Source organism: Ambystoma mexicanum, chromosome 4p (assembly GCF_040938575.1).
Source record: "Ambystoma mexicanum isolate Mex_15411 chromosome 4p, UKY_AmexF1_1, whole genome shotgun sequence".
Classification (NCBI taxonomy): domain Eukaryota; kingdom Metazoa; phylum Chordata; class Amphibia; order Caudata; family Ambystomatidae; genus Ambystoma; species Ambystoma mexicanum.
Genome location: NC_090927.1, coordinates 298783442 through 298803077, shown reverse-complemented (window position 1 = coordinate 298803077; position 19636 = coordinate 298783442). Strand labels below are relative to the sequence as shown.

Genomic DNA, 19636 nt, shown 5'->3' with positions numbered 1-19636 from the left:
AGTGGAGAGAGCACATAGGGCCCTGTCAAGGGGGCTGCCACCTGGAGCTCCGCCTCGGCCCATAATAGCCCGAATACTAAACTACAAGAACAGAGAAAAAATTCTCTGCAAGGGAGAAATTCAACGAGCATCGGCCAACGTCACTGCTTACCCGGACTACACCTTCACGGTGCAAAAACAGAGGATGACATCAGTCAAGAGGAGGCTACAGGAAGGAAATCTCAAATATATGTTGTTGTACCCGGCCAGACTGAAAATCATACACAAGGGCAGCGCTGTCTTCTTCGAGACCCCAGAAGATGCATGTAAGTGGATGGACACAGAGAACTTACCAACCGAAGAGGATGACCAAGCGAGAGGGGGAAGAGACACTTGCAGGCACAGAGTAGACACTGAACAACCACGAAGGATATCAGCCACTGAATTGTAATCAAGCACAACCGCGACATTGAAGAGACACGTACTAAACCTTTTTTTGGTAGAATACAGGAACCATCAGTGAAGTGCCCAGCCGGGTACGCACTGGAAAGAAACACCCTATACCTGAGACTAGATTGGTTTGTTTTAGGATACTAGCAGTTTCGTATCCTCCTGCTGCACTCTGAGCACCAGGACAAGTGTAACACGTACGCACTGAATCAGGATACGGCAGCCTATTTCCGGTCATTATATCCTAAGATCAGCTCATACAGGGATGGCACACCGTTAGGCAGAAACCTGTGCAGTTCCCTCTGGGACCACTGCAAAAGATTTAGGACTACAGTTGTTTGGCAGTAAACCCACTTGGTAGCAGTCTGTACCACACAGATTCACTTGATAGCTGTGGCTGAGCAGTCAGACTTCCCTCAAGAAGAGTTAGGCAGTATACAGAGTATTCACAATAGGTCAAAAGAACACAGTAGAACAAGTAAACACTGACCAGAGCTTGGTGTAAAAGAGATATCATTATTTATTTAAAACCACATCTAGAAAAACACACAGGCACTAATAGTAAGCAATTCAAAAACACAGTCACTAAAAGATATACACTCCCTTAAAAGAATAGTAGACAAGTCTTAAGTAAAGCCCCACTTATTTTCAGACAGCGGTGAGCGCTTAACGTAGATGGCACTCTAATAATTTGTTTAAAAAGGGAGAGAAAAGCAGAGAATACATTAGAACAGATCCCAACACTTTTTCACGAACACAACAAGAGAGGAAGGCAAGTAACACCGTGAGTTTAGAGTCAGTAGGCCGGATCCACTTTAAGAGGATCAAACGAATTGTGTCCAAGGTCACACAGTTGCAGTGCACAAGAGTCTTGTAAAGGTTCAAAAAGGAGTTGGACCAAAGAAAGAGACCAGTTAGAGGGTCAAGGCGGCCAGCCCAGTCCAGAAGGTTAAGGGGTTATTATTACCTTGTAGCAATCTTTAGAAAGGGAGGCCGGGCGGAAACGGTACCTTAAAGTGGTGAGAATACTCCAGCGGGGGCAGTTGTTCCTGGCAGCGGATGCAAGTCGGTGCTTCGTCCGGGGGAAGAGAGGATCTCGTCGGGGAGGAAGATAGGAGTCCGTTGCACTGCCAGGGAAGAAACCAGCCGTGGAGTTTCTCAGGTAAAAGGAGCGGTCCTTTAGTTCGCGGCCCAGTGGTAAGTGGCTATCCGGTTGCCGGGGTGCTTGGCACGGGCAATTCGACCACTTAGCCGGTCGGGGGTGTGAAGAGAAGAAGGTAAACTGGTTGTGCCCACCAGTCAGGGGAAGAAGCCTCTCCAGCCGGGAGATCTTCTCTGTCGTCGGGAAGTGGTGAGTCGGTTCCGCAGGCTCCACCGATGGTGTCGTCGTGGTAGGTCGGCTCAGCTTCTCCCTCGTCGGATTCTTAGGTCCTGTGGCGACTTCTGAAGTTCCAGTCCCCAAAGCCCTGCTTTTATGCAGCATACCCCCATTCACTCAGCCTAGCTGTCAAACAAACATGCTAAGTGGTTGGGCCAATCACACAAGAGTGCGACTTGAGTTACCAAGGTAACTCAGTCCAGGGTGCCTAAACCCCCTCCCAAAACCCTGTGGTACCCGGACAGAGTGGCACCACTTTTGGAAGCTTCTGTGGAGAAGCCCGCCAAAAAGTGGAACAAAGGGCTCGACTTGGGTTGGAGTCACAGAAGAGAACACAAACGCCATTTTAGAATCGAGTCCTGGCAAAAAATACCAACCGGCGAATTAAAATACCAACCGGCGAATTAATATTAATTAAATAAACCGGCGGTATGTTCGAGGCTATGAGAATTAAATAATTAAAGTTGGTAGCCTCGAACAATGGGAAAATCCCATAGGAATATATTTGCGGTCGAATATAAAAAGTAGTGTCCACTGCCACCAGCCAAAACTCGATTAGGGGGGACAGAGACGTGCCCCCCTCGACTAACAGACCCCAGGGCAATCGAATTGCCCCGACCAGTACGTCCACAATATGATGGTTTGTACTGGTTTCTGTTAATAATTTGGGACTAGTAAAGCCAATGGTGACTTTCCATGCCCTGGGAGACAGTAGTCAGTCCCAGGGTATGGGGTCTATGGTGGGGGGTCACTATGACACCCCTGTGTTACTGCACGGAGGGTGCTGTGTAACACACATAGTAAAAACACGAGACCCTATGGAATAAAGGACCCCATAGCCCATAAAACACATTAACAGTCAAAGGAACACCATAAATCATGTCCAAGAGTGGGAGAAAAAGAGTCTCACTCTTGGCAGGAGAAAATAAACTCCAGAAATCCAGCAAAGCTGCTGGGGGACTCACTAGGTTAGGAAATTCAGCCTAAAGAGAGAATTCTCCCTAACACACACAGATATGGGGGTGGGTGATTTTAACGGCACGCTTAACCCGGCATCAGACTATAAATTCACACACCCAGCCCCTTCGGCCAAAGCCCTAAATACGCTGTTGCGCGCATTCAAATTGTCTGCTATAGGGAGGGTGCTGCACCCGCACGACAGGCTATACTCACATTAGACTGCTCCTAAGGATCTCTACACGAGGTTGGATTATGTGTTCGCAGGAGAAGAGACCCTGGGTGAATTCAAAGGATCGAAGTACAAAGCGCAGGGACTTTCAGACCTTGCCCCCTTAGTGATCACGTGGCAGTTTCTTTTCCTGCGGGCTAGGATCCCGACATGGAAGCTCAGAGGCGAATCAGTGTTCTGGGATCACCTAAGAGAAGGGGTGAAAAAATACTTCAAATACAACACGGGCAGTGTGGAATCAGCAGGTACATTATGGGAAGCCTTTAAGTAGTGGTTAGAGGAGCGGTAAAAGCGAAAACAAAAAAGGTATGCAAAACACTATAAATATGAGACCTGCACAAAACAGAATTTAAACTAGAAACCATAGAAAGGTCGGAGGACAGGTCTAAAGAAAGGGCACAAGTGGTTTCCCACCTACAGCTAGAATGTCTGGAACACTGGAATAGGATAGGCATGCTGAGTTACAAGAAATATGTTGAGCGACAGCATGCAGAAGGAGATAAACCCGGACGCCTGCTGGCTTGGCTTTACATGAGTGAAACTAAGCGGAAGATGATACGAACGATTGCGGGGAGGAATTGGGAGATGTGCGAGACGCAGCATGGGGTGAATAAATGTTTTTACGACTACTACAGAGAGAGGTGGAGGAGGCACTATCACAGATAGAACTCCCAAAGATGGACGCAGAGGATGTTAATAGGCTAGAAACCCCCATAACTATAGAAGAATTAAAACACATTGTAAGGGAGTTGCCGACGGGCAAAGCCCTGGGGGCAGATGGGTTGCCCAGCGAATTCTACAAAGAATACATGACAGATGTCATGCCCCCGTTGCCAGCTATGCCCAATGAGGCGTTAGACACAGGTATACTGCCCGGGTCACAGAGAGTCAATTATGCCCCTATTGAAGCCCAACAAGCCGGACACCGATTGTGGCACATATAGATTCCTCTCATTGCTTAACCAAGACGGGAACATTCTCACAGCCCTAATGGCCAACAGGCTTAAGCCGGCTACAGCCAAGCTGATATACTCAGATCAATCGGGGGACGTGCCACACAGAAATATCAACCTTAGAAGGCTACACCACATAATTGACCATACCTAAGGGAACAACAATTGGCAGTGGCCTCACTCGGTGTAGTCAAAGCGCGTTGGGACTCGTCAGATGGCCATGGTTGATGGCACTGTTGAAAAGCTTTGGCATGGGATCCACATACATCAAGTGGGAACAGCTGCTATATAGTGAACCGACGGAACGGGTCAAAACAGGTACACTTACCTCAGAACAGTGATGGTTGAGCAAGGGCACAAGAAAGGGCAGTCCAGGGCCGCCAATGCTTTTCATCCTAGCATTGGAACCATTAGAGGAAAGAATATCTAGACACAGGTAGAATTACACCAAGAGGACAGCACTTGATTTCCCTATACGCGGACAATATGCTCCTGTACCTAAAACATCCAGAAACCAATTTAAAATATATTCTAGATGCGTCGGAGTGCTACGCGGACCTATCGGGTATAACGATCAATGTGCTGAAGTTGGGTTTGTTCCCCCTGGCGGGATACCGGTGGAAACCTGTGAATACATGGTCTGTGCTAGCGATTAGGTGGAAAGTGCACGCATTCAGATACTTGTGAGTAGACATTTTTCATGATCCCAAGACAGAACACGTACAAAACACACTGAAAGCGATAGACAGAATCGATAACTCCATGACCTTCTGGGTTAGGTTGCCGCTGTCATTAATGGGGCGAGCCGCACTGTTGAAGATGGTGGTGCTCCCGAAATTACTGTATGATATCCCGAAAGCCTTCTTTAAGAGACTTGATGGTATATGCCAGAGCTTCCTATGGCATAACTTGCGGTGTAGGGTGGCACTCCTGAAACTTCAGAACCCGTACGAACAAGGGGGTATAAAAGTGCCCATTTTCGAAGTATATTTCGTGGCGAGCCAACTGCAATTCATGGCCAAATGGCTGTCTGACGAGCAGACCCAAGAGACACAGCTGCTACATACAGCATGTGCCCCATTCTTTCTGAATGAAGTGATATGAACAGTCGCGCCGCGTGATTCGTGGACTCCTTTGTTGCTGAGGCAAGGCAATGTGGTGCATGGCTTGCCGGTTGCTGCAGAAGGAAACACCATATTCCCCCCAGATCCCACTGGTGACACTTAGAAGGGAAGATACCCAACTGAGACTAAATGTGAGAAGGTACTGGGAACCAATGGAGGTGGCAACGGAGGGATATCTGTTAAGTGAATGGAGATCGAAAAATCTTACGGAACTAGCGTCAGATACGGGGGTAAAACTGGGCCAACATCTTACTCATACCGGCCTCCTTACTAGTCTAAGGCAGAAATGGCTGGGTACAAACGGAGAACTACATGATGATCAATATATAATATTTCAAGGGGGGGGGCATGAAGTGTGGAGAATATGAGTTATTGATGGCAAGGCCAGGAGATACGCTACAGCAGACCAAGCGTAGCTGGGAAGCAGATTTGCAAGAGCAACTGACGGATGAAGTATGGGGCAGAGCGATGGTTTATCACAAGAAGGTGTCCGGAAACGCAAGGTTAGAGTTCATCCAATTGTATGCAACCCATAGGGTGCATCTAACCCTGAATAAAATAGCCAAATTCAGTAACGCACCAAACAATCCTGCCCAAAATGCAGATTCATTAATGCAGATCTAGTACACATGGTCTGGGCCTGCACGAAGATTAGACAATATTGGGAAGCGATAACCCAAGCTTTAGCACGGGCGGGCATAACACTAGATACTGGATCTCCAAGGGCCTGTCTGCTGGGTGGCTTTACAAGATCGAGGCGGGCTAGACATGCGAGTAAGTTAAAAGATCTGGCATACATACTGGCGAAACGCAGAATAGCAATGGGGTGGAAACCACGCAAGAGACCGCAAGTACGTTTATGGTGGGTGGACCTTCAAAAATTGATGACTGCAGAAACCTCAGTATGGCAAGAGGCAGCCTATCGAGGCCAGGATGAGAAGAATGTAGATTTGGACACTTGGAAACAGATGTTATCTAATATAGCAGTCTCTGGGTAAAGTGGCACAGTTGTATGCGATAAGGCAGAGATATAGTCGAAAATAGAGACTAAAGTAGACACAGAGTACAGTCAGTTGCTCTACGATAGTGTGGAGTAGGCTGGGATGTTGGGGAGAGGGGTGTTGGGACCAAGGGGGAATATACAGAAACATTTTGATACCGATTGCAATGTGAATGGATATGTAAGTCTGCGAGTTACCTTGTTGCAAAAATTAAATTGTTTTAAAAAAATAAAAAATTAGCAGCTCTTATTTCTGAGTTGGAGTTGTTCTCCCTCACAGTTGCAACATCACTGTCTCTGTTCGGGTCCATGGTCGCTGACATTTTCTGCCTCTTGGAAAAGGAGTGGACCTCAAAAGAGAACTTCTGATGGTTATCATGTTCCCCGTTTTCCAGTCTGGGTCTTGCCAACCAGGATCACTGTGCACAATCTCTGTGCAACTTCCCAGCTCTTTATCCATCTTATGCCACTGTGGTTGTCAAAGAGGTCTCCTTTCGCCCACAGTTATTCTTCCAGCAGCTCTCTCTCTGGTTCCTTTGCCGTTCCCCCTCTGCTCTTTGAGGCCTGCGCTCCAGCCAGGACACACCCAGTGATCGGCTGTGTCTCTAGGGCTTGGTGTGGCCTGCCGCCCAGCTCAGCCCTCAAACACCACCGCCTGCCAGTCGCAGCCTCCAGGTGTTATGGGGGACAGATCAGTGGCCGGTCTGCAGGATCCAGATTGTCGCACGCGGAGCACAGTGCATCCTCAGGCCGGCCCCTGCCTCCAATAGCTCTCCAGGTCAGCCACTGCTATGCCACTGAGGAACGTTGTGGCTCTCTGCTCCGAACCCACTCCCCCCAGTCCTGTCACGCCCCTGGCCTCACATCCATCGGCCAAACACTGTTCACGGACGCGACGCTCCTCTTTCTCAGCAGTGCCTCTAGGCCATGAGCCTCCACTCTGGGTTCACATGATGCCCCTCTGCAGCAGTCATGACGAGTGCTTCCCCCGGTCACCGTCAGATACCTGCCATAATTGCGCATTGGTGTGACCCGAGGAAGACTTCTGATCCATCAGGATTAATAATTAGGAACGACAGGCACAACCGAGCTCAAAGAGGAGCAGCCACAGAGTTGTCGCCAACTTAGAATGGGTCACAAGCACCCCCCCCATACCCCACCCCTACTCTCCACAACAATCCCAACCCCCTCTGCTATCCGGTCAATGTTATTTCTGATCTGCTGGGCGCTTCCCATATGTACAGATCTATGCTGCCCCTCACCTAGGTTCCCACTTTATAAACCGCATTCATACATCTACCGCCAACCTATTTCACATCCTCAGCTCTGGAATTTCTGCTTTCTTTGGCCCAGAAGGGTCTACAGATTAGCACTGTGATGGGTATCTTGCTGCCCTTTCAGTTTTCAAGATGGCCCCAGAGCAGTGCTTGTATTTCATAATCCCCTATTCATGCTATTTTTTTTTTCTCCAGGGATTGTGCAATCAATATCCCATGCCAGTTTGTTGTTCTGGCGTGGGCCTTCAATTTACGGTGCTCCGTCTCAGCCCCTATATTCTAGTTTTTTAAAGTTGCTCACTGTTGAAGTGATTTTCCCATGCACCATCACTGCCACTAGATGGGTGAGTGATCTTCAGGTCAGTTAAATCTCCCTATTTGGTTTTATCCAAAGAGAAGGTGACTGACAATGAGAATCCTTCCTCCCAAAGGTGGTTTCTGATTTCAATCTCTCTCAAAAGATCTAGCTTCCTGTTTTCTTTCTTCCACCTCATTCTTGCGAGGCAGATGAACAATTCCATCAGCTGGACCCACAGCGTGCTCTCGGCTATTCCGTCTCACGGTTGAGGGACGCCAGGAAAGATGATCAGCTTTTTGTGGGTTATACTTGTGCTCTTGCTGGCCCGGCTGTGACCAAACAGACCCTTTCAAAGTGGATATTCCTCTGTATTTTGGAATGCAATGATCTGCCCGGTAAGGTTGTGCCTTAAGTGTCTCAGAGCTCATTCCACCAGAGGGCTGGCCACACCTAGGTGCTGCAATGTGGAGTCCCTGTTTGCCAGGGGGCTATGTGGGTTTCTCTGCTGAAGACGTTTTCGCATTCTCAATCAGGAGAGTATTCTCGTTTTAGTAAAGCTGTCCTTCAGAGATTTCTGGATTAGGTGGCATCCTTGATCTCCTCCCTATCAAAGTACTGCTTTGGGAGTCTGGCATTGATGAGGAATCCGTGACAGGAAGGAGTTCATTACAAGAACAAATTACTTACCTCTATCTAATGTTCTATTTGATAGATGTTCCTCCCACGGACTGCTTATCACCTTCCTGACCTGCCCCACTTGGCAGATAGCTAGTACACCTTGGTTCTGTAGTCCCTCAGCCTGAGAGTGCTAAGGAAAATGGTTGGAAATAAGGTCACAGCGCCTTGATATATACTGTCCCCAACGTCCTGTCCGTCACGGTGCACTTAGAGGAATCGAGCATAGCCACACTACACCCCCTAGAGGCTGAAAAGATTCCAAAAAGCAGCTGTACTGGGCAGTCAGGTATCAGATGAGGAATCCGTGGGAGGAACACCCATCATAAAGAACAGAGAATTAATTTGTTCTCTACTATGGAGAGCAGAGTTCTCCTGCACTGATAGTAAGGAGGACTGCTCAGAGTCCCCCGCAACAAATGAGCTTAGAAGGGTAAGTTGAGCAGGAGGGCTTTGTTTCCCTCAAAGTCGGCAAAGGGACAAAACAGCAGAGGGTAAACGGTCCCATTGAGGACTATGGATGGAAAGCAGCATAAAGAATCATCTTTCTTTACACTGAGCACGGGGGAAAAAAGGAGCATGATGAGTGCCATTTATGTAGCAGCAACATCACATCAGGAGAAGAGACTGCATCGGATTGGATGGCTGAACTACACTACACTCTTTGGTGAAGTTTTCTGAGAACAGCTGCTGCTGGTGGTTATCTATATGAATGAGGAATCTATGAGAGGAGAATCCGTATAAAGAATATTACCGAAAGTCATTTTTCCTTCTAATCAAAGGTTAACCAATGAAATAGCGGGTCCAATCTCCACTCACCAGAGATGGGGTGCAGTTTACTAAAGCTACCCCTCCATTTGGAAATGTTCCTACAGATCCCCAAGCCTTCGGCAGGAACTTGATCCCGAGTAGGCTAGCTACAAGGTTCTTTGGACAAAGAAACAAGGACCCGTCTTACAGTATGAATTCCTACTTCAAACAATTCTGGCTATCACAAAAGATTTTTCTTTTTGCAACTTGACGTCAATGGAATCCTGAGCTATTTGCTTCGGCTCTAATCTGATGACATTTGGAGGCAAGCAGAGTCTTTTTGTTGTACTTTCCTGTTATTAATGGTTTTCCTATGATCCGTTTATTCTCCTGCTTAATCCTTTCCTCTGAATGCATGATGTGTGACTGCAGGTATGAGGTCATGATTGGAATGCCTGGAGTGTGACTGACTGGAATGTTGAGCGTGTATGAGATTCCACCCAGGGCAGTTGGTGATGATGTAGTCTGGGTGGTGGGAGCCAGTGGACTCCCCTCTCACTAGGTCTCGGCATGTACCTGATGTAACCAGATTAAAGCAACGTGAAGATTACTGCTGACTACCCGAGTATCCTTTACAAGGTACCATGACTTATGGACTTAACATTCCCTTGCTCAGTTCGCCTATTTTGAGGGCATTAGTCAGCCTATAAGGTTACCAGTTCAAAAGGAATATGTCCCCTGTGTGAGATTGCAGTATTATTTTACTGTAGAACATATAAAACGTACAGTTGGTACTATGCATTTCCTTTGACGGATAAGGGGCATGTGACTTGTCTGAATCCACATTCCAGCCAGGGCAGGTCTGTTGCTGGGCAGATGTGACCCTAGAAACTGTTCAGGATTGGGCAGCCCTGGTTAGTTTGAATAGTGCAGAGCCTCCTTGTTATTGGCGGACTGGAGCAACCCTCAGTCCGAATTTGGGATGAAAGGGAATTTTGCAGCATTCAGCAGAGTGAAGTTGTGACACCGATGGGTAGAACTGGAGGACACAAAAGGATGTCACGGAGGACAACCAGCATAGCAAACGCCAAGTACTTCTGGAAACAATTCCAGAAAACCCTTATTGACTGTGGGACTAAATTGTTTTGACGCCTGCACGAGAATCAAGAGGGCAGGTGGGAGGGAGGCGCAGGTTGCCGACTGCCGATATACAGTAATCTACACTATAGTGGTGACCTGGCACAGTACCAAAAAACCTAACAAAAACCTAATAATAAATGATACATAGTGATAATAGGCAGGTGCACTACTCACTTTCTTTGAGGCTCTCCGGCTTTCCGTTTGTCTAGGATGACTGGTTTAGGTGGAGGCTGAAATTTTGCTGGTTCTCCATCGCTGCTTGCAGTGCTCAGAAGTCGATGTGACAATGGCCATAATCCTTAAAACACAGATACAAGGTACATGTTCAGACGGGAGTAATCAAATATTCCAAATACAGCAAACCAATTGTGCATTTCATTTCACTTAGCAGAAATGAATACTCAGAACAAGAAGTGGTCAACAAGGCTCGAAATGATACACATACAGACAGACCCATGTCTGACATGCAGCACACCTAAAGGCTTGATTGTGCAGCTATCCAGTCAACAGCAAGTGTGCCTGTGGTATCCTTTGCGTTTTCTGTGCTGAAGCCTGTCCCAATGTGCATGGTACTCTTCTTGCAGAAAAGCAATCGATCCTACACATATTACAGGTCCTTCAGAACACAGCTGCAAGGATTGTCACAAAATGTCATTGTGACCACATTTTACCTACCCCCAAAAAAACGACAACAACCTCTACTAAGAGCACATATAAACTTTAAAGCCCCAACCTTGCCACACAAATCTCTGTATGGATCCACACAATTTCTACCTTGAACAGAGGGCAAAATGGTATTTGGCAAATAGAACTCTGTGATACCAATACAGGTGTCTTTGGCTCCCCTGAGATTCGAATGATCTAGAGCGATGGGACGAGCATGTCAAGTCCACATGGTTAAGCCACGGAACGCGTTGCCTGAGGAACTACGTAGAACTGATAACATACTTGTGTTCTATAAATACCTGAAAAAGTTCACCTCACCCTAGGGTTCAGGAAATGTTAATAGCAGTTTACATTTTTTTTAAACCAGTTTATCTTTAATGTTAAAAGGTATTTATATAGCGCACTGCACCATCTCCAACTGAGTTGGTCCCCAGGCGCCCTGGCAAATCTGTAAAACAAGAGGTGGGCGGGTTAGTCAGGTGAAGGGGGAGTAGGAGGAGTGGTGTGCTGTTGGCGGCTTCAGTTCGGTATACACAGTGCACTGAACTATGGTGCGAGTATCGGACCGGGCGAGACCTTGTGTGCTGTTGGTGCGGTTTATTTGTTTGTTGTTGATGCAGTGTGGTAAAGTGAGTGCGGTTTGCTGGACGAGAGGTGGTTGTGAGAATGTTCAGGTGGGTTAGGTACAGAGATTTGAAAGTTGGGTTAGTGGGGTGTTTATGCCGATTCTAGAACATCTTGTTCCATTTAGGTTGTAATCCTATGGGTGGGATTATTGCCGATTTCCTTTATTGGTCATCTGTTGTGTGTGATGGTGCGGCGTGCTCCCAAGTGTAAGTGTGGAAGCTAAGGATTGGATCCCTCTGGTGTAGGAGCTAAGGATTGGGTGCTCCCTATTCCCTTGCTATCTATTGTGCCATAGGTCTGTTGGAGGTTGGGTGCGAGTCAGGGTGCTATTGATGAGTCACCCTAGTCTTTCCATCTTGGTCTGCCTATGTATTCAGTCTTTAGTGTCCTCCTATCATGGCTGTCTCTTAGTTAGTGGTTCGGTATGTTGTGGAGTGTCTTACTTAGATTATATTTTTAGTTGAATGCTTGGTGGGAATCAGGATCTGTGTCTTCATTTATCTTTGTTTTAGTTGTGTGTGTGTCCCTGTGGGCGGTCTTCTAGTTACGAGGTGAAGAGCCAGCGTTTGAGCAGTTTCCTGAATAGTAGGTGGTTTCAAGTGTTGCGCATGTTCTTTGGTAGGTCGTTCCAAGTTTTCGGTGCCTGGTGAGAGAAAGAATATCCTCAGAATTTTCTTTTATTGTAGGGTTTCACTTCCAGGCAGATGAGTGCACTTGTCGGTTGATGTAGGCGTAATTTGTCTCTCAGGAACTCTGTGCATTGTTTGTGTATTGCTCTGTACACATTGTTTTGAATTTTTATTCGTTGTTATATTGGTAGCCAGTGTAGTATTTTTAGCGCAGGTGTGATGTGTTCTCTTCGGGGTCGTTTGAGAAGCAATCTGGCTGCTGCATTTTGTATGCATTGTAGTTTATTTCGAAGTCATTCAGGAATCTACTCTGGACATGACGAGAGCGATGATGGGGATTGTTTTGTTGCTGAATGACATGAACGGTAGGATCCTTTTTGCCGCTCGCAGGAGAAAGAAGCATTTGTTGAGTACAGCGTTTACTTGTGGCTCTAGAGTAAGATTGTTGTCCATCGGCACCCCTAGGTTTTTTCCAATCGGCGATGGTGCTGGGGTTATACCGAGCTCTCTTGGCCAAGGAATGTAGTGGTTGTCTCCTCTGTTTTTTGTGACTATCATTATTTCTGTTTTGCCTGGGTTGATTTTGAGGTAATTCGAGTTCATCCAGTTGAATACATCATGAAGGCAGTTCTCTAGGGTTTAATTTTTTTCTCGGGTGTCTTGTATTTTGAAGATTTGTGTTGTCAGTGTAGTTGTAGCAGGTGAGGCGGTGTCCTTTGATGATTTTGATTAGTAGCGATGGGTAGGTGTTGAATAATAGCATGGAGAGGGATGATTCTTGTGGTACTCGCACGTGGAGTCTCTTGGGTTTTATTTAAAAGGTTTTCATATGGTTTCCGTTCTGTTTGTTAGGAGGGATCTAATCCACAGTAGGGCAGTGTCTGTTATTCCCAATCCTTCTAATCTCGTTAAGAGGATGGCGTGGTTAACTGTCGAATGCTGCGGATAGGTCTAGAAGTATCAAGCCAGTACTGTTGTCAGAGTCTGGGTTTGTTTTTAGGTCGCCCCATATTGAGAGGAGAGGCGATTACGTTCCTCTCATTGGTCTGAAACCTACTTGTGCCTGGTCTAGTAGGCAGTGCTCTTCTATGAAATCTTGGGTTGTTTTGTATATGTACTTTTCAAGCAGTGTGTGTGTATGGGATGTTAGAGATGGGTCTGTAGTTGGAGAGGTCCCCTACGGATTCTGCTGCATCTTTGAATAGTGGCCTGATGTACGCCGATTTGAAGGGATGTGACACTTTCCCAATCGAGATTGAAAGGTTGAGGACATTCCTGTGATATTCTATGGGAATTCCTTGTTTAAGAATTAATTTGTTTATGTCCGTGGGGCAGGGGTCTTTAGGACAACCCGAGTTGTTGCTTTGATTTACCAATTTGACGAAAGTCTCCACTGATATTTCGGGGAAGCTTCGTAGTTCGTTTGGAAGTTCCTTGTGAGGATAGGTGGGGTCCGTAGTATGATCGAGTAGCCTGCTTTGTATGGTTAGTGTTACACTCAGCTGGTCTCTGCGGAGGCGTTGGGGCACGGTTGTAGTCCTCCCTGAATTTGAATCACCCCCTTCAGGCCTCGCCCTTAGTAGAAAAGCTGTGAGCAGTGGTACGTGGTGATACTGCTCCTGCATGGAGATAGGAGTGTGCGAGTGCGCCAATCTGTGATTGTTGTACCTCTCGAACCCTTCACCCCAAAGTACAGTTTCTGTGAGCATACGCCGGCCCATAAAGCTCACCTGTGAATTATGGAAGAAAAGCTCTCAGTCCTGCTACTTCGGGCAGGGGTGCGTCGAATGGGATCTAGTTCCTTAAATGATCCCCAATAAGGAGTAGTCCAGTCCAGCTACGACTATGATTCTCCTTATGATTGGGAAGTCTTTCTTGAGCTCTTGTGATGCTTTTCGTTCTCTTTAAGGCGTTTATATGTTGCTCCTATTTATGCCCGCAATAGCGTCTCTCTTCCATTTTCTTCCCTTAGATGGAAATGCGGCCTCAATGCAGCTGTGAGACGCGGCCGGATGGAAGATGGATGCTACCGCAATGTTCGACAGCAGGTAAGTGATGGTTTAAGGAAAAGCGCGAAGTATGGCGAAGCACAACCTTAAACTGTTTTTTCCCCCCATGTCTAACCTTGTCTTCTGTTTTTCCTTGCAGGCGCTGCTGTCGACGATGGAGCGTGTCGTGCTGCGGTGCCAAGAAGATGATTTCGGCTTTCCGGAAAGTGTAAAGATGAATACTTGCTTTGCCGAAGGGATGTACGGTTAAGAAAAGCTTCCCCCAGTTGGTAAGTATGCTGGCAGGAAGCAGGATGTCCAGGAAGCAGGATCTTCAAAAGGTAAGTCTGACCTCAGGCGACAGTGAGCGTTACGCTGCTTGCAAGTGCAGAATAGCACAAAGCGTCTTGAGGATCGGGGCAGCTTATATAGCTGAGATCGTGATTACCAGCCATACCCTGCCACTCCTAGAGAGTGAGCACGTGCAAAGGCGATCCATTAGCAGCCACACCCAAGAATACACTTGGGGCTGCTTAATGGATGGAATGTGCAAGGTTAATGCAAGTGCTATGTCCATAATAAAAGCCTTTTGGTGTTAAATGGATGTTCTTGTTTACTTTTGTTCATGAGCCGGTAGTGTCCACCCAGGTCTCCTGTGCATGCAACCCCTGCATGCTTGTGCCCCTGACTTCATGACCATGACAGTTGGATGGTGACGATTTTGTTTTGTTTTTTTAAGTGGTCTGCTAGGTCACTGCATAGTTTCATCGAAGGAGTTGACGTATTGTTACAGCCAGGCAGATTTGTTATTTCATTTATGATTTTTAAGAGTTCTTTTTGGGTGTCTGGTGCTTTGAAGATTCGGTTGTCGTAGTATTTCCTCTTCACTTTTTGCATTTCCTTCTTGTACGAACGGATATGTTGCAGACATTTCAGTTTATTTGCAGTGCTGTTTTTGATTCTCCAATCTAGTTCTAATTTATTTATTTTTTTCTCCATGGTGCTAAGTGGTGGGATGACCCTTTTTGCTATTGCTCTTTTACGAGAAGAAGTGAAAGGTTTTTCTTTGGCGATGTTGTCGATAGTTGTTACAATTCAGCTGTGGAATAGGGCAACTTTTTTGTCCAGGTCCGCTTCTTCCATAAATGTTGGTTGTTGTCAGTTAGGTTGGAGTTCTTGATGGTTCTCCAGTTCCTTTTCATGGTGGTCAGTGGTTTTTTTTGTTGCTTGTTTATTGGAGTGGTCATTGTGACTACGAAGGGGATGATGAGGTGGTTGCTCTAGAGTATTTGAATTGGTTGTGCCGTGGTGATGACTTCTTTGTTGTTGAAGATTGCGTCACATGTATGTCCTGCCAAGTGGGTTGCTCCTTTGACTAGTTGTTGTAGATTCATTGCTGCTAGTTGGCTGGTTAGAGATTTTTGTGTGGTTTCTTCATCGAACCAGAGGTTGAAATCTGAGGACAATCAGGTCATTGTGATTGATGGCTAGGGTGGTGATTGCTTCCATGAAGGATTCTACAAAGGTTGTATCGTAGGTTGGCGGTCTGCAGAGCACTATGAATTTTAGGTTTGTTTTGTGGTTTACGGATAGGCATAGGATTAAGGATTTGCATTCACATTTATCGATGTTTAGTGGGTCTTCCAATTTGATAGCAAGGTGTTCCTTGTGGATGATTGCCAGTCCCCCACCCCCTTTTTGGTTTTTCTGTTTGCGTGGACACATTTGAAATTTTCAGGCATCCAGTTGTTGATGGCAATCTTGTAGTTGTCGTCTAGCCACGTTTCAGTTACAAATAGGATGTTGATACCTCTGTCACATACAAGATCGTATATTTCGATGGTATGTTTGGACACTGCATTGATTAAATTGCAGTGGATCTTTTTGGTGTGGTTATGCTTATTAGTTGTTCCTTGTTTTGGTTTGTTGTTCGGTCGTACTGCTTCTGTACTGACATTCAGTGTATGAGGATGAGCAAAGGCTTCTTCATTGAATCGGTCTGTTAGGTTAATGGTTGGGTTGTTGCTTACTAGTACTTCACCGTCTTGTCTGGTGTGTTGTAAGTGTTGATGGTGCCCCTTTGTTCTTGTGATGTATGGGGTGAGGGGGTTGGGGTCTTCCCGCACTCTTCATGTGTGCTCCCGTCTTTTTTCTGGCTGTCTGGGGCGATTCTTTGCTTGTCTCGTGATCTCGGTGTTGTTGGGGGATCTAGGTTCTGGGGTTGTCCCAATGTATGGTGTAAGATAAGGATTATTCTCTTTCGAAGTGGATTCTGATGCTATTGGTTTTTGGCGGGGTGTTTCCTGCATTTGAGGCCGTTACTACTGGGGTCAGTTGGATTTGTGTATCCATGTACATTGTGGCATTATCTTGTTCTCTTTCTCGGCGCCCATTCCTGCTTTGGGGCATTTTGGTTAACAGGTCAAGTGGTCGACTAATGTCTTGTGCTAGTTGCAGTACTAGTGTTTCCTCTAATGTTGTTAAGCTTGGGTGCTTTCGGGAGCTGTCTGTTCTCTAGATATGGGTCAAGTTAGTCTTGACAAAGTTTGCTCCAGTGCAACGCAGGCTAGCAATCCCAACACTATCACAGTGCAGAGCAGGCACGCAATTGCAATACTATCATAGTGTAGGGCAGGCTTGTAAATGCTATACTATCGCAGTGCATAGCAGGCCAGCAGTCACAATGCTATCACAGTGCGGACCCCTTATAGATGTGGATAAAGTTAGTTTCAACAAATTTGCTCGAGTGCGACGACTAGTCACAGCTAGATTTGAGAGGTCTTGTATAGTGGGAGAGAGGCCTACGCCTGACCGTGCAAAGGGAGTACAAGACTAAACAAAGCTAGATTCGAGTTCAAGATTAAAACACAGCTAGACTTGAGAGTCCTGTATAGTGGGAGAGAGGCCTACACCTAACAATGCAATGTGAGTAGAGGACTAAACACAGCTAGATTTGAGTATAAGACTAAACACAGCTAGATTTGAGACTCATGTATAGTGGGAGAGACTACCATCTTAGAAGGTACAAGTTAATAATCACACTACTATCCTAAAAAGGGTCAGGCTAACAATCACAGTACTATCTTAGAAGACACAAGCTAATAATCACAGTGCTATTTTAGAAGGTTCACACTAATAATCACATTACTATCCTAAAAGGCGCAGACTAACAATCACAGCACTATTCTATTGTGGTGCTATCTAGAAGGGATTCAAGTCAGTATGTGGAAATCTAAGGGTGTGGCATAGTCTAATAATCATAGTACTATTTTAGAAGGCACAAGCTAATAATCGCAGTACTGTTCAATGTATGGAGGTTTGTTATGAAGCAGAGCTTCAAGAGTAGATGGATTGCTCTGCTCTCCACCCTAGCCACTTTCTTGTTTGTCGCTGCTGATTGACGGCTGGCCACTGGCTTCCCTTGCTGGCACGTGCAGACACAACATGGAACCGCCTCTGTTGGAACCACCCTTTGCCTTGGGGCCCTTAGCCGCAGGGGCTGCTGGGCAGAGGGATGCCCTGGGGTTTCCCTTATGAGGGCGTAGTTCACCAATCAGGTTGCAGGGGTGGGGCGGGAGGCAGGGAGAGGGGTAGCAGGAATGTAAGCAGACTGCCAGGGACCCCGGCATCGAATGCGCTTCACATGCTTTTGAAAGTGCCTAAAAATAATTTAACTAGCTGCCCTACAACAATGGGGCTCAGGGGGTACTCACCACGCATGGGATTGTGGACATGGCGCAGGTGCGTCGAGCGCAGCCAGGTCTTTAGGCCTCTGTTGCTTTGAAGCACCAATAGGGTTGCGGGGTGGTGCAAGAGGCGGGGAAAGGGGAAGCAGGAAGGGTAGCAGGCTGCCAGGGAGCCCGGCGCTGAGGTCTTTAGGCCTCTGTTGCTGTAGCTTTGAAGCACCAATCAGGTCACTGGGGTGAGGCAGGTGAAGCAGGAAGGGAAGTGGGCTGCTGGGGATCCAGGCGCTGAGTGTGCTTTTTAAAGCACCTAAAATATTTGTACTAGTTTCCCTATAACACTGTGGGTCAGGGGTTACTCACCACACCAGGCATTGTGGAAATGGTGCGGGTGCCACGAGTGCAGTCAGGTCTTTAGCCCTCTGTTGCTGTAGCTTTGAAGCACCAATAGGGTTGCGGGGTGGTGCAAGAGGCGGGGAAAGGGGAAGCAGGAAGGGTAGCAGGCTGCCAGGGACCCAGGCGCTGAGTGCGCTTCACGTGCTTTTTAAAAGCACCTAAAATATTTGAACTAGCTGCCCTACAACACTTGGGGTCAGGGGGTCCTCATAACGCCAGAGATTGTGGAAATGGCCGTTTCATTTACATAAAACATTACAATCAACATCAAATCATGGTGCAAGGAATGACAACTGCTGGGATTCCTACTAACCAGGTACACCAGTTATCCAATGGGGTTACTGAATCTCCAACTTTAAAGTGTACCTAGAGATGTTAGGATTAGAAGAGCAGCAGAGCCGATAAATGCTTCAGGCACTGACGGGCAGAGAACAGTTAAACACACCCCCTATGTCAGTCTAGAAAAATGGATACCTCTCATGAATGATGGCAAACGTATTTTGGTGGCCGTGGGCCAACCGTCTCATGTACAATACGATAGAAATACAGGTTTCCGAGTTTACCAATGAATGGCCATTTTGATGTAACAAGGATCGCCATTTTGTTTTCTAACAATTGTTCATTGCTTTCTGTTCTTATTGCTTCGCAGCACATTTTCTGCTTACACTGCTCGACTGTTAATATTGTTGTTTGAACGTGAAAGGACAAGGCCGCGAGGCTAATAAGAGTTTGTTGAAACACAACGTAGGCAGCGCCAGGAAGGAATGCCCGGCTCCCTCCCGAATGTAGCCTAGAAGCAGAGCCGCAGGGCATTTAATCATTTCACAGCTGCCAGCCAGTCTCGTTATATGGTAGAATGTTAGAATAAAGCAGCTAAAGGCTTGAATTATGCTCTTCTTACAGCCCCCCTTTACTGAGCCCTGTATAGCGTGTCGGCTCCCAGGACACGAATAGCACCTCATAGATAGCAAGGTCTAGCTCGCTTCCAAGAACAGAAGCACTGTGTTCTGTTCAACCACTAAAAGATGCCTCCGCACTTGCAAAATTGCATATTGTTACTAGAATAGATATTTGAAGGTGTCATAATTGTCGAGAGTGATCATCATCACACCGAGTTCAAAGAAACGCAATAAAGGGTGGTGTTAAACATGTCATAGCTGATTGTATATGCATTTTGTATATATGTAACTGACGTACGTAATTCACTCTCTTGCGTCCCTCGAGGTCTAGAGATGCACGTCGCGAGGCGTGAGACCGAGTTGGCCAACTGAGACTATTTGCTTTGCAATAAACCCTAGCTTTGGGAATATTACCTTGTGTCTGGCGTATCTATCGTGTGTGGTGACTTGCCTTGTTTCCATAGACGTAAGGGACCCCTAGGGGCCCCTTTCAAGATGGCGCCCGAATAGGGACCCTCCCCCACTTGTTCCATCA

At 46.7% G+C, this 19636-nt stretch overlaps 1 protein-coding gene across 1 annotated transcript in view; it reads right to left on the bottom strand.

The window, feature by feature from the left end:
• MRPL19 (mitochondrial ribosomal protein L19) overlaps positions 1–19636 on the bottom strand; it is a 170601-nt gene that overhangs the window by 104768 nt on the left and 46197 nt on the right. Inside the window, exon 2 of the mRNA XM_069605848.1 lies at positions 10388–10511. Coding sequence (XP_069461949.1) covers positions 10388–10511 — 124 coding nt within the window. The remainder of the gene's footprint in view (positions 1–10387; positions 10512–19636) is intronic.